This window comes from Thalassophryne amazonica, chromosome 5, assembly GCF_902500255.1.
Source record: "Thalassophryne amazonica chromosome 5, fThaAma1.1, whole genome shotgun sequence".
NCBI lineage: Eukaryota > Metazoa > Chordata > Actinopteri > Batrachoidiformes > Batrachoididae > Thalassophryne > Thalassophryne amazonica.
This window is the reverse complement of record NC_047107.1, coordinates 5157-21948: the sequence shown is the minus strand read 5'-3', so window position 1 is coordinate 21948 and position 16792 is coordinate 5157. Positions and strand designations below refer to the sequence as shown.

The window sequence follows — 16792 nt, the reverse complement described above, 5'->3', positions numbered from 1 at the left end:
ATCTTGAAACAACCACACCACTTTCTTCAGAGAGTCCTTTATTTCATCTGAAGTTATTTGTGGGTTTTTCTTTGCATCTCAAACAATTTTGCTGGCAGTTGTCACCAGCGATGATGAAGAGTAACGCATTACTTTGTAACATGCTACTCTAATCTGATCGCTTTTGTAGGTAACGAGTAATCTAACGCGTTAATCGTTCCAGTAATCAGTAATCTCCAAGTCACTGTGCATTACTATTATTTTTGTATTGTGGGTCGATCACAGCATTAGGCTGGCCCGTGGGCAGGGGAAGGTCAGGAGTTCGCTGAACTGTCTACTTCGCCCGCTTTGCTCCGAGTTGGAAAAAACAGTTGTCGTCTCGCAAAGCGTGGTGACAGCTGCACACCTGCACTGAGCTTTACAGAGACATTTTTATGCTTTAAAACTCTGAGCCGCTCTGTGTGTTTTCGCTAAAATCATCTGATGATACACAATGCTTTAACAACAAATACTGATGCTTTTTTTTCCTTCCCACCCAAATGCACCTAAAGTCTCTTTCTGAGGACATGACAAAAATCGCTGATAAAACTTTCTTGCCTGTCAATCTAGTTGTATTTTCTCCATAAATACACATCATACATATCAATTCTTCCTGCTCAGATGGCAAACCAGAAACGAATCCAGACGGAAAGGGGGCATGGGGAGCACGCCCCCCAACAACATCCCTTGATTACAGGTCCACTTTTGAAGACATTTTTTCATACTACTACTAATACTACTTTAATAATAATAATAATGAGGATAATAACTTACTCTACTTTTAAGATTAGGCTTAAAACTTTCCTTTTTGCTAAAGCTTATAGTTAGGGCTGGATCAGGTGACCCTGAACCATCCCTTAGTTATGCTGCTATAGACTTAGACTGCTGGGGGGTTCCCATGATGCACTGTTTCTTTCTTTTTTTGCTCCTCTCCTGTGGAACCAGCTCCCAATTCAGATCAGGGAGACAGATACCCTCTCTACTTTTAAGATTAGGCTTAAAACTTTCCTTTTCGCTAAGGCTTATAGTTAGGGCTGGATCGGGTGACCCTGGACCATCCCTTGGTTATGTTGCTTTAGACGTAGACTGTGGGGGGGTTCCCATGATGCACTGTTTCTTTCTTTTTTTGCTCCGTATGCATCACTCTGCATTTAATCATTAGTGATCGATCTCTGCCCCCCTTCTCGGCATGTCTTTTTCCTGGTTCTTTCCCTCAGCCCCAACCAGTCCCAGCAGAAGACTGCCCCTCCCTGAGCCTGGTTCTGCTGGAGGTTTCTTCCTGTTAAAAGGGAGTTTTTCCTTCCCACTGTGGCCAAGTGCTTGCTCATAGGGGGTCGTTTTGACCGTTGGGGTTTTTCCGTAATTATTGTATGGCTTTTGCCTTACAATATAAAGCGCCTTGGGGCAACTGTTTGTTGTGATTTGGCGCTATATAAATAAAATTGATTTGATTCATATTTTCTGAAAATGGCCAAAAAATAAATAAATAAAATCCAAAACTCTGCAAGGGTATGTCAACTTTTGAGCACAACTGTATCTACTGTACCCCAAATTTTAATGACCAGTGGGGAGGTACATGTCCCAAAAGTTATCACAAGGAGTGGAAATGCTACAATCCATTCATGTTCAAAATACACAAAGCAGGAACATTTTGCAAGTTTTGCTGGTCCTGCAACTGAACTCAGAGTTCCTCAACACCACCACACAGTGTTAAAGTGCTGCTCATTCAGTCATTTGAGCCACACAGGGACACCGCTACGGCCGGGGAGTTCAACCGCTTTTACTGCAGGTTTGACTCTGCTGCTGCTGCCTCCTGCTCTGCTCCACCCAGCGGTTGTGCGGGGGGACTGTACGGGAATTACTTCATCGTGGGTGAGGTGAGCCGGAGCTTCCAAAGGTGCGTCCTGGTAAATCAGCTGGACCTGATGGTATAAGCACTGAGGGTTCTGAAGGACTGTGCTGCAGAGCAGGCAGTGCCTCTGGGTGTGGAGGACACCATACTGTTCATGCTGCACAGGGTACTCTCCTTTCTCTATGGCTCGGGGGGTGGGGTGTGTGCGGCTTATGTTTTTTGACTTCTCAAGCGCATTTAACGCCATCCATCCCCCTATTCTGAGGGATAAGCTTGAGAAGTTGGGTGTGGATCAGGTATTTATCTCCTGGATCAACAGCTACCTGACAGAGAGGCCACAGTAGGTCAGGCTGGGAGTCTCTGGAACTGCGCATACAACAAGCATTGGTGCACCCCAGGGCACGGTCCTCTCCCCTTTTCTCTTCACACTGCATACATCTGACTTTGCCTACAGGACTCCAACATCTCATATTCAGAAATCTTCTGATGGCACGGCTGTGGTGGCCTGTGTGAGGGGAGAGGACGAGACGGAGTACAGGCCAGTCATCAGGGAGTTCACCAACTGGAGCAGGTGCAATGGGCTGGTGTTGAACACCAGCAAAACAAAGGAAACGTGGTCCCCACGTACAAGTACCTCAGAGTCCACACTGACAATAGACTGGACTGGTGGGTGCAGGTAAATGCAGAATATAAAAAGGACAAAGCAGACTGTTCTTCCTAAGAAGACTGAAATCCTTTGATGTCTGTAACGATATGCTTTTCCTTTTTTGATCTGTGGCAGTCAGCGCTGTTTTGTTTGCTGTTGTGTGTTGGGGGAACAGCTTGTCTGTCAGGGACAGTAATAGACTGGACAAATTTGTTTGGAAGTGTGTGTCAGTGACGGGGAGGGAGGCGTCTCTGTGGGTGAACCGGTGGAGAGCAGGATGAGGTGTATTATGAGCTCCATTATTAACAACAAATCTCATCCTCTGCACGACACTGTGGTGCTCAGAAAAGCAACTGCAGTGTCAGACTCCTCAACATGAGATGTAGGACTGAGAGGTAAAGAAGATCATTTGTCCCTGCCGCCATGAGACTGTTTAACGCCTCTTACTAATGTACTTTAATGTGTTTGTTATATTTGTCTTATATATTGGTATTTTATTGGATGGATGCATTGTTTATGAATGTTTGCTCTCGGGCAGATGACTTTCCCCTAAGGGGGATGAATAAAGTATCTATCTATCTATACACAGTTCAGGCATGTGAGAGGCAAAAAAAAAAAGAAAAATGTTTAAAATCGCCAAGGGTCAAGAGGAGTGTTGTCGGGGGGTCTTGGGGTAAAATATAAGCTGAAGGGTTTTAGCCATGCTAATGCTCCCCCAATACCATTTTCTGCAGTGAATGTGCAAGGAGAGATAGGGAGGATGGAGGCAGCTGTAATTTTTTTTTACTTGAATTTTATTGTGCTGTATTATTTTTTATTGTTACTTTTATGTGCACTTTTAATATGTGTGTTTTATTTGTGTGAATGGGAGCAACGGCCCGCCACATAATTTCCTTCAGGATTAATATAGTATCTATCTATCTATCTATCTATCTATCATTCAACTTTTATGAGCTGGACAAAATCCCCCAACTTGTGTGCCATGTGAGAGAGTTTTCTCCAAAACTTGAGAGGCACTAACAAAAAAAAGAACAGACTTGAGCCCAACACTGTTGAAATGATCTTGTTCTTACATTAAAAACCTTTGAAACTCCCAAATCCCCTTCACTTTGTGCAACTATGGTCATGACAGTCCCTCGATGCACAAGCATTTCATTTCATTTTATATCTCTATTACATACAGCATTTTATGATGCCACAAGCACAATATAACAAGTATATTAATTAATGTTGATTAAAAATACAGTCAAACCTTTCAAGATGCACGCAGAACCTTTATTATTAAACATACATAATTGTATTGTTCCATGCAAGTGCTATGTTAAAAAGTGGCCAGCAGATGTCGCCATAGTTATTGTATCAAATGCTTCGAAATACAGCCATTTCAACACAACTGCTTCATATTGATTCAGTGGTTCAAAACGCTTCGGTTTCTCCAGCACTAATTAGCATTAAGTGACCACGAATGATTATGACATGTGCAAGGACAGACTTACATTCATGAATACTTTGATGCTGTGTTGCAAACTGGGACATTAAATAATGTGCAACATGTCCTTTAAACACTAATTTATTGAAGAAAGAAGCAGAGATCAATGTCCAATCCCACGATACCTGCTTCTCTGTCACTGTCACCTGCAACCAAATCAACAGTTTTATTCCCTTTTTATTGTCTTTCCACAGATTTTGACTAATTTTGTGTAGCTGCGGTTTGACACCATTACAAAGCAAGTTGGGGTTTTGTTTGTGGGGATTTTTTTTTAGTTTGACCGCTTTATGGCAATTTGCGCCTATTTATGGTAGTACTGTATGAGAGAGCAGGAAAAAATTACAACATCTAACGTGCACCTTCACAACACTGATTTACACTCACACAAAACACTGGCAGAAATTTAAAACTGCAGAAATATGCAAAAATGCACAGTTCTCACGTGCCTGCACTTAGAAAATGAACACAGAACTCTGAAGATGTTACTGGGAAGAAGTTGGAAAGCAGCTGCTGGATTCAAGGAACAAATGGACACGAGAACACGCTGCAGGCGGAAAGGTTGAAGGCGCAAGAATACTGGAAGGTCACATCAGGACAGGATTCCCAAATGTACTCATTTCCTCAGTGCTGAAGAGGAGCTCAGCGTATACACACAGTGTGTGAGAGGACATGTACAACACACACAGGGTCACACTCACTTCACTCCATCCTCCTTGTCTTCAGCTTCATTCTTCTCTTCATCTCTCTCAGACTCCTTCTCTTTTTCTTCCTTTTCCTCCTGGCTGCTACGGTTCACTTGCTGCTGCTGCTGCTGCTGCTGCTGCTGCTGCTGTCCATGCTGCAAGGAAGCACACAATGACAGAGACCGTCAGACTGCACGCGTACGGCAATCTCAGACAACTGCACGGCAATCTCAGACAACTGCACGGCAATCTCAGACAACTGCACGGCAATCTCAGACAACTGCACGGCAATCTCAGACAACTGCACGGCAATCTCAGACAACTGCACGGCAATCTCAGACAACTGCACGGCAATCTCAGACAACTGCACGGCAATCTCAGACAACTGCACGGCAAACCAGCGGACCTGGACAGGACCCTGCCCATGGCTAACAACAGTCTAGCAGTCGCGAGGCCTTCAACTTCATCGGCGGTGCTAGCAGGGGAGCTAGCCCCGTCAGCGACCTGTGGCGGAACCTTGCCTATGGATAGTAGCAGCCTAGTAGCTGCGAGGCCTTCAACTTCAGCGGTGCTAGCAGGGGAGCTAACATCACCAGCGGCTGACGATGAACATCCCACCGTCAATATTGGATTGCATAGACTGATTCAGATTAGCAAGAAAATAAATCAGGACGTTAAAAATATGCATATAGCGACTACAAAACAGAAAGCAACAAAGTTATTTCAAACTGTTAATCATGCCAGGGTTTTATGGGATCGAAAGTTAAAACCAAAGGGCATATTTGGGGGGCACATAAATATTAGAAGCATATTTTCAAAAGCGGAACAGCTTCAACATCTTCTGTCGGACTCAAATTTAGACTATCTGTGTCTCTCTGAGACCTGGTTAAAACCTCACTCCCCCTTAAGTCACATAATAGTACCTGGATACAAAATATATAGAAACGATAGATTAAAATGCAAAGGTGGAGGGGTTATGATATATGTCAAAGAATATTTGCAATGTGAACAACTGGACTTACCCAACAACAATTTAGAGTGTATTGGTGTAAAATTTACATTATCACCTGAAATGTCTTTTCTTGTATTTGTCCTCTACAGACCACCGTCCGCTAAGGAAGATTTCTATGATGACCTGGGTCAATTGTTAAAAATTTATAGTGCAAAAGAAATGATCCTTTTGGGGGATTTCAACTTAAATTGGATGGACAAAAAAAACAAGAAAGAAATTGAGTGACATGTGCACTAAATATCAACTGTCACAATTAATCAATAAGCCTACCCGAATCACCAATAAATCACAAACGTTACTGGATTTAATTCTTAGTAATAAAGTAGACCGTATCTCTAAAACATACAATTTAATAACTGGAATGTCTGACCACAATCTTACATTAGTTGCACGTAAATTATCCCGATTTAGGACTAAAAATCAAAATAGAGAAATAAAGGTAAAATGTGTAGATATTATTCCAAAAAGAAACTTAGAACCTTTTGAAAATGATCTTGGGCTGATTAACTGGGATGGAAAAATTGTAGGACCCGATTGTGAAGACGTGGCAAATCAAATAATAAGTACAATCCAAGACATATTGTCTAAATACAGGAAGACAGCACCAATAAAAGATAAAAAGCAAAATATACCCTGGTTAAATGAGACTTTGAGGCAAATGATGAAAATTAGAGATATGGCGTTAAAATTTTTTTAAATCAGGCCGGAATACAGATAACATAGCATTTAAAGGGATGAGGAACAAAGTAACATCAGAACTCAGGAAAGCTAAAGCAAATTTTTTTCTAAATAAAATAAAAGAAGCAAAAGGCAATAATAAAGCCTTATGGGAAACACTCAATAAATTGATGGGCAAAGATCATCAAAAATGTGAAATTACACAAATTAAATGTTGTAATGAAATTTTTAATGATAGCGTAAGTATTGCAAATAATTTTAACACATATTTTATCAATTCTATATATGAACTTAGCCAAAAATTCACTCCAGTGTATCCCCCCCAAAAAAGACTAATAACAGATAACCCAAAATTGAACCTATGCTTAACTAATGAATTTCAGGTTAAAAAAATTTTGGTTTCTGACAAATTCAAAAAGCAAAGACATCTATGGAATAGACTCTGCTCTCATTAAAAAAAAATTATGAATACTTAATCAAACCACTAACAAGGTTAACGAATCTTTCAATTGAACAAAATTCTTTTCCAGATAAAATGAAAATTGCAGCAATAATTCCTATACACAAATATGGTAATAAACAAGAAATGGAAAATTATAGACCGATTAGCATTCTTCCAATATTTTCCAAAATCATAGAAAAGGTAGTGTCCAGGCAAATAATTGACCATCTAGAATCAAATGCATTGTTACATCCTATGCAGTTTGGTTTTAGAAAGTACCATTCTACAGATACAGCCTGTAGCTATCTCTTGGAAAACATAAAATCAAATTTAGACAAAGGAGGAGTTGTTGGAGCAATTTTCTTAGACTTACGCAGAGTGTTCGATACCGTAAATCATGAACTTCTCTATTCAAAATTACAAAGATTCAAACTATCAGAAAACACAATAAGTTGGTTAAAATCTTATTTATCAGGGCGAAATCAATGTGTCCGAATTAATAATGTAATATCTGAGACAAAACTGTGTAATATAGGTTTACCACAAGGGTCAATTTTGGGCCCGGCATTATTCTCTTTATATATAGATGATTTACCTTCAGTATGTTACAATGTGAGCATACAAATGTATGCAAATAATACAATAATATACACACACGGAACAAACATGACTGAGGTTGTGAGCAAATTAACTATAGCCATGGGAAGAGTTTCTACCTGGCTTCAGGAATCCTGTCTAACATTAAACTTGGAAAAAACAGCAGCCATGTATTTCACTATTAAGAATAAAACAACAGTATATCCAAATATTATTATCAATGATCAAATTATAAAAAATGTAACTGAGTTCAAATATTTAGGGCTTACATTAGATTCAACTCTTAGTTTTAAGAAGCATATAAAAAAGATCTCAAACACTTTGAAATTTAATTTAGTTACTTTTAAAAGCATAAGAAACACATTAACAACAGAGGCAGCAAAATGCTTTCTAAATGCAATGATAACACCTCATTTTACTTACTGTATAACAAGTTGGGCTCAAGCAAATCTAACAACGTTAAGACCTTTGGAGTCCCTGTATAAAAGGGCTCTTAGAATCCTTGATCAAAAAAGTATTCAATATCATCATTGTCATATTTTGAGCAAATATGCTATGCTCAGCTTTGAAAATTTGATCTTTTTCCATGAGGTTCAAATAGTATACAAAATAGTTCATAATCAAGCTCCGCCACCTCTCGAGAACTTCATTCACCTGTCCTCTGATACAACAACAAGGGTAACAAGAGCAACCACTCAGAGGCAGTGCACCATTCCCAAATGTAAGACTGCATTTGCACAATTGACATTTTCTTACAGAGCCACAAAGAAGTGGAACATATCAGAAGAAATAAAAACACAACCAGACTTTAAGACATTTTCTGTAAAGGTAAAATCATGGCTTCTTCAAAACCAAAGATGTAGGCACTAAACATATAGCACTGCTAAAGGTAACACTGAACATGTGTAATAAGTGTTCTGATTCTGTATAGAAATTGAGAGATGAACGGTATGAAGGGTGAATATTTTTTACAAGTGTTTTGATATTGTACAGTAATTGAGAGGTTTAGATGAATTTATGAATGTCTTGACAATTTTGATGCTGCATGTTATGAGTGACAGGGATGAATTATGAATGGTTGTTTTAAACATTTTGATATGGCACAGTATTTTAGAAATGAATGACGTAAGAATGAATTTAATATTATATATTTTATGAATTTAGTATTATATATTTTCTAGGTTTGTTTGTGATGTATTTAATAGCCCTATGTGTATCCCCCTGACCCTCAAGAACTACAGATGGAAATTAGCTGTTGCAGCTACAATCTGGTACAAACATCTCTGCTTGATGAGCATAATGTAATTGTATGCTGTCCTTGTACAAATACATGGAAATGAATGAATCTCAGACAACTGCACGGCAATCTCAGACAACTGCACACGCACATGGCAATCTCAGACAACTGCAACGCGCATCACAATCTCAGACAACTGCAACGCGCATCACAATCTCAGACAACTGCAACGCGCATCACAATCTCAGACAACTGCAACGCGCATCACAATCTCAGACAACTGCAACGCGCATCACAATCTCAGACAACTGCAACGCGCATCACAATCTCAGACAACTGCAACGCGCATCACAATCTCGGACAACTGCAACGCGCATCACAATCTCAGACAACTGCAACGCGCATGGCAATCTCAGACAACTGCACGGCAATCTCAGACAACTGCAAGCGCACAGCAATCACATAACTGTACACCCATCATAACTGCAACGCGCATGGCAATCTCAGACAACTGCAAGCGCACAGCAATCACATAACTGCACGCGCATGGGAATCTCACAACTGCACGCGCATGGCAATCTCACACAACTGCACGCGCATGGGAATCTCACACAACTGCACGCGCATGGCAATCTCAGACAATTGCACGCGCATGGCAATCTCACAACTGCACGCGCATGGCAATCTCACACAACTGCACGCGCATGGCAATCTCACACAACTGCACGCGCATGGCAATCTCAGACAACTGCATGCGCATGGCAATCTCACACAACTGCACGCGCATGGGAATCAATCAATCAATCAATTTTATCTAATCTAAGTAATCTCAGACAACTGTGAGCACATCACAATCTCAGACAACTGCATGCGCATGGCAATCTCAGACAACTGTACACACATCACACACTCAGACAACTGTACGCTCATCACAAACTCAAAACTGCATGCGCATGGCAATCTCAGACAACTGTGCGCACATCACAATCTCAGACAACTGCAACGCGCATGGCAATCTCAGACAACTGCACGCGTATCGCAATCTCAGACAACTGCACGCGCATGGCAATCTCAGACAACTGCACGCGCATGGCAATCTCAGACAACTGCACGCGCATGGCAATCTCAGACAACTGCACGCGCACATAATCTCATAACTGTACCCCATCACAATGTCAGACAACTGTACGCACATCACACACTCAGACAACTGTACGCGCATCACACACTCTGACAACTGTATGCGCATCACAATCTCAGACAACTGCACGCGCATCACAATCTCAGACAACTGTACGCAGATCACAATCTCAGACAACTGCACGCGCATCACAATCTCAGACAACTGCACGCGCATCACAATCTCATAACTGTACCCCCATCACAACCTCATACAACTGTACACACATCACACACTCAGACAATTATACGCGCATCACAAACTCATAACTGCATGCGCATGGCAATCTCAGACAACTGCACGTGCACATAATCTCATAACTGTATATCCATCACAACCTCATACAACTGTATGCACATCACACACTCAGACAACTGTACGCATATCACACACTCAGACAACTGTACGCACATCACACACTCATAACTGCATGCGCATGGCAATCTCAGACAACTGTACGCACATAACACACTCAGACAACTGCACGCGCATCACAACCTCATACAACATAACTGCACATACGCGGACACACACAATCACATAACTGCACACAGAAAATCACATAACTGCACATGTGGACACAATCACAATAACTGCACACACTCACGGACAGACACAATCACATAATTGCACACAGGTGGACACATACACTATCACATAAATGCACACACACACACACACACACACACACACACACAATCACCTAAGTCCACACACGTGGACACACAATCAATCACATAAGTGCACACATGGAGATACACACACACACACAATCACCTAAATGCACACACACGGACACACACACAAACAATCACATAACTGCACACACACAGACACACAAACAATGACATAAGTGTGTGGACGCACGCGCACACACACACACACACACACACACACACACAGACACACACAGAAAATCACCAAAGTGCGCACACGCAGAGACACACAATCACATAACTGCACACAGAAAATCACATAACTGCACATGTGGACACAATCACAATAACTGCACACACTCACGGACAGACACAATCACATAAGTGCACACAGGCGGACACATACACTATCACATAAATGCACACACACACACACACACACACATATACAGACACAGAAAATCATCAAAGTGCGCACACGCAGACACACAAAATCACATAAGTGCACACACACGCACATGAGGCTGTGTGTCAGAAAAACAATTTTGTGTGTGTTTTAGCAGTTTGCATTGCGTACAGAGTGTCATGGCGGTTGGCTTTCTGAATATGATCACATGGCACAAACTATCAACACGCCATCTGACTCATGTCAGTGTCTTGATGTGAGTCATGTGACCACCTCAACCGCAGGAGGTCAAAACAAAACAAGAAGTGAAAGTCAGTATTACAGCAACACTTCCTCAGTGTAACTTTTGCTCTTCATGTACTCACAAACACTTCCCCATCCACTTCCTGCACGTCTGGGCTTTCAGGGTGAGAGGTCACACACAACAAAGAGAAAAGCCCAGACGCCGCCCACCAATGACCACACATGATAACTAACTCCGCCCTCCTACAGATATATACACCCAGTGCATTCAACACCTGCCTGTTGACAAACGATCATGAAGATGTAAACCCTTCTTCAGCCACGTTAAAAAATACAAAGACTGATTAGATCCGACCCCCAGCGAGGCAGCAAAGGAAGATCACCGTGGGAACAGACTTGTCAGATAAAGAACAGCCGCGGCCTCGTTACAGAGCTCTCAGTCACGCCACAGGCTGATCCAGGATGTCAGCATGAAGCTATTAGCACGTCTCCTCTTCACACGCATGACGTCTTTATGACATCACCGCTGTGTCCAAGCTGCCACACGGCCTCATGGCTTCATCTGCACCTGATCTGAGGGATCACCGGCTGTGTGAGCAGAGCCCCCATTTATGTTTCATCATCACACCTGTGTGACCTCTGCCTTTCAAGTCCTCATCATGGGAGTTTTTTTGGGTTGGACCACAGAATTCTGGGCAAAGCCTCTGTGACATCACCAGTGAGGTTTACTGAAGAGCAGATTTGAAGCTCATACGGGGCGGTCCAAATGTACTGTGGCTGACTCCGCCTACCTCCAGGTTAACCCATTAATGGGTAAAGAGGTGTGGCTTGGCAAGACCAGCGTGACCTGGGCAGGACAAATGAAGCCAGGACACGCCCATCTCAGAGCTACCCAATAAGCTAAAGCCAACAGGATACGCTCAGTGTGGGGGTTTTTGTGATTTTCAATAAAATGATGACTAGATTAAAGCCTTAGTAACCGTAGATTAAAACTAAGCTACTGATAGCTGCTAATTATTGCTAACATACAAATGACATCATGATTACATTTCACTCGGAGGAAATACTGGAGCACACACTTCATAGATGATCCGCACAGTAAACCAAATGTTTCCAGATATTTGCAATCAATCTAATCAAGGATAAATGCAGTCAGTCCACAGCAGCTAGGAGTCACCGCTAGTGTTCAGTGTCAGCTGGTGGGCAGTGGTGGGCACACTTCCGATAATCCGATGATAGATAATTATCGAAGATAATGTTTTCATTATCGGATTATCTTTTTAGATAACTTTAAAAACCATTATCGGACCAATTATCTTCCGATTAATCTTTGTCCGATAACTTTTAAACCGATAAAGTAAACAAAGCTGAACAGCGACAAGCATTTTTAAAATTTAAAATCAGTTCAGCACCCACCTGTTAAAAGTTTTGTAACAGACGCACAGTTATAACCTCTGCAAACAGAAGAGAACTGCTTGTATGAAAAGCGTCTCAATCTGCAGACAAAGGAGAAACGGCAAAAAAAAAAAGAAAGAAAAAAAAAACATTTCCTTTAACACCATACCGATATGCTGGCAATATCACCTAAGTCATCCAGAGGCATACATTTTTAACTTATGGTTCAAATTTTAACAAAACTAATTTTGGATGTTATTTAAAATTACTGTCATGTCTGAAGTTTTATAAAGTGAAAATATCAGATATATGTTTTAGTTTTAAAGTAATGTGCTAATTTTTAAGGTTTTGTGAGCACATGCTGTGCCCCGCAGTGCATTATGGGTACGATGATGAAATCTCAGTACGTCACGACAGGACAAATGCATTAAATGCACGGACAACAGCATTAAACTCTAGTGCCTAAAACTCTCTTGAGTATATTCTCTGCATTTAGAACATTGGTTTTGTATTTGCGTTTGTTAAATTCCACGCATTTTAAATGTAGCAGACAGGGATTATCTGGAGTTTTGTTTTCAAGGCCTCTACTGCCATCTACTGGCCAGTAGTGTTCATGGCAGTATTCGCCCTAAGTACTAAGCGTCTGGGAACCAGTAGATGGCAGTGTTCTATTTATTTTGACCCCGATTATATCAGATGATTGTCAAATCAACTTTTTGGCTTTGCAAATGTTTTTTTTTTTTTTTTACAAATGAAGTTTAAAAACAAAACAACAGCAAAATAATAATAATAACAATAACAACATTACAAGCCAGCTCTGCAGTGTTTGCACAGGCACAGTGCAAGCGTTTGGATGCTTGTAGCTTTTCAGCAGCAGGATAACCTCACGACGGCCGACCACAATAATATATCAAACAGGTTTGATTCTCATTCGACCATATGATCGGCGATCAGGAGGTGGTCGTCAGATGTTGACCGCAGCTTGATACTCCATGTACACTACACGATGCAGGATGCATGATTAAACTGAAACTCGGTCCAAAAAATTCCTGCATGAAAAATCATCTCGCACAGTGTAAAGCACGTTTTACAACATCATAAAACGTGCACACATTCTCTCCACATGCAAAACATTTTGCGATGACACTTGCAGGGCTCCGTAAAAATGCCTGTTTTTACAAATAAAAAAATGGAATATTTTACAAAAGCACATTTATCTGTAAACACCAACACATGACAGACGTCACAATAAGGTGTTGGTTTACATAATGAATGACTGAACCAATCAGTGTTTAGCAGAGGCACTTTTACCCAGAATCCTTTGCGATCTGTCTGTTACAAAACCTCAGAATTGAATGAATGAATGAAAACTGTTTATTTCGAACATTTGATACAACAACAAATACAAGATAGATCAGTGAAAACAACAACAAAAAAAGTTCCTACTGTGTACCCAACATGTCCGAAAAGGGGTAGGGTGAAGCATCAGCTTATTTATCCCAACCACTTCTTCCCCACAACCAGTAATACCCTTTGCCACATATACACACACATACACATATACACACACACACACACACACACATACACACACACACACACACACACATACACATATACACACACACATATATATATATATATATATATATATATACACACATGCATACATACACAAACAAATATACACCTACACATACCTACTTACATACAAAATACTATATATTTACAAGCCGAAGCAAAAAACACCCTAACCCTCATTACCCTTCCTCCTCCCAATACCTAGAAAAAAACATATTTTTGTACCGCTGTTTGAACTGGTTCATGCTTGGACATTGCTTGAGCCCCACTCCCAATCTGTTCCACATCCTCACCCCACAGACAGAAATACAGAAACCTTTTAATGTTGTTCGTGCCCACTGATGCTTTAAATTAAATTTCCCCCTCAGACTGTAATCCCCTGATCTGTTAAAAAACATATTTTTAATATTTGCTGGAAGTAAATTGTTTATTGCTTTATACACAATTTGTACTGTTTGAAAATGAACCAAGTCTGTGAATTTTAAGAATTTGGATTGTAAAAATAGTGGATTTGTATGATCTCTATAGCCAGTATTATGAATAATTCTTATAGCTCTTTTCTGCATTACTGATAGTGATTGTGTTGTACCTTTATAAGTATTACCCCATACCTCTGCACAGTACTGTAAATATGGTAAAACCAGTGAGCAGTAAAGAATGCGGAGTGAGTTGTGGTCCAGAATATGTTTCGCTTTGTTTAGAACTGAAATGCTTCTTGACAGTTTACTTTGTATATGTTTTATATGAGTCTTCCAGTTTATCTTATCATCTATTATCACCCCCAGAAACGTATTTTCATGTACCCTTTCAATATCTACCCCCTCGACTTGTAACTGAACCTGTATGTCTGTATTACAATAGCCAAATAACATGTATTTTGTTTTACTTAAGTTTAATGATAATTTGTTTCTGTCAAACCATATTTTCCAATTTTCCCATTTCTATACTGATCCTCCTCAGTAACTCCTGCAAATCCCCCCCTGAACAAAAAATGCTTGTGTCATCTGCAAATAATACTAATTTTAATATTCTGGAAACATTGACAATATCATTTATATAAATTAGAAACAGTTTTGGACCCAATACTGACCCCTGTGGGACGCCACAAGCATTGTCCAAGCATGATGATGTATTTCCCCCAACTTCACAAACTGTTTTCTGTTACTTAAGTAGCTTCTCACCCAGTGCAACACCAACCCCCTAATCCCATACTGTTCAAGTTTATTGATTAATATGTCATGATTAATTGTATCAAAAGCCTTTTTAAGGTCTATAAATATTCCAACTGAATGTAATTTGTGGTCTATGGCGTTTGTAATCTCAACTGATTCTATTAATGCAAGTGATGTTGAACTATGTGCTGTGAATCCATATTGACTATCAGTAAGTAATTTATATTTATTTATGAATTTGTCTAATCTATTATTGAATAACTTTTCTAATAATTTGGAAAATTGTGGAAGCAAAGAAACAGGTCTATAATTTGTGAAGTGGTGTCTATCCCCAGTCTTATACAGCGGCACAACCTTAGCTATTTTCATTTGATTGGGAAATTTACCGGTTTGAAATGATAAGTTACAGATGTATGTTAATGGTTCTACAATCCATTCAATGACCTGTTTTACCACCACCATATCCATTTCATTTAAATCGGTAGATGTTTTATATTTACAATTATTCACAATGTCTATAATTTCATTTCCATCCACTGCTGTGAGGAACATTGAACAGGGATTTCTTTCTATGAGATTATTATCCCAATCCTCAGGTTGGGAATCGGGAATTTTTTCTGCCAAGCTTGGTCCAATATTTACAAAAAAATTATTAAAATCGTTGACTACCTCATCCTTATTTTCCTTCTTGACATTATTATCAATGAAATACTGAGGGTAACTCTGTTTTTTATTACCATTTTTGATAATGCTATTTAATATATCCCATATTCCTTTAATATTGTTTTTGTTATTATATAATATGTTACTATAATATTCCTTCCTACATACCCGTATAATATTAGTTAATCTATTTTTGTATTTCTTATATCTATTTTCTGCCTCTTTAGTCTTTAGTTTTATGAATTCTCTATACAGTGTATTTTTCTTATTACATGCATTTCGTAACCCTTTCGTCATCCATGGTCGAGCTTGGATTTTTTGTTTTCTGTAGTCTTGTTTAATTGGACAATTTTTATCATATAATGATGTAAATATTTGTAAAAAAGTTTCATATGCACTATCAACATCACTTTCACTGTATACCTTTTCCCAGTTTTGCTCCTGTAAATCCTTCTTTAGTGTGTTCATGTTTTCCTCTGTCCGCACTCGCCTGTATTTTATTTTCTCCTCTGGCTGATTCCGCCGATGGTTTCTATTATAAACGATGAAAACTGGTAGATGATCACTAATGTCATTGATTAATAATCCACTCACAGTGTTATTCTCAATATCATTGCTGAATATATTATCAATTAAGGTGGCACTATGGGATGTAATTCTGCTTGGCCTGGTGATTTTTGGATATAAACTCATACTGTACATTATACTGATAAATTCATCTGTTATTTTATGCTTATTTGGATTGAGCAGATCAATATTTAAGTCACCACAAATGAACACAGTTTTTTGATTAGTTTTTGAGAACATTTTTCCCATACAGTCAGTGAATGTTTCAATACTAG

General features: G+C 39.8%; 1 protein-coding gene across 1 annotated transcript in view; it reads right to left on the bottom strand.

Annotated features, from left to right (window-relative positions):
* The window catches only part of LOC117509704 (nuclear receptor corepressor 2-like), a 217439-nt gene extending 207428 nt beyond the window's left edge, over positions 1-10011 (bottom strand). The window contains exons 1-4 of the mRNA XM_034169424.1: positions 9871-10011; positions 9650-9787; positions 4891-5073; positions 4704-4843 (exon numbers count right to left, since the gene is read on the bottom strand). Coding sequence (XP_034025315.1) covers positions 4704-4843; positions 4891-5073; positions 9650-9787; positions 9871-10011 — 602 coding nt within the window. The remainder of the gene's footprint in view (positions 1-4703; positions 4844-4890; positions 5074-9649; positions 9788-9870) is intronic.
* Between the last annotated feature and the right edge of the window lie 6781 nt (positions 10012-16792).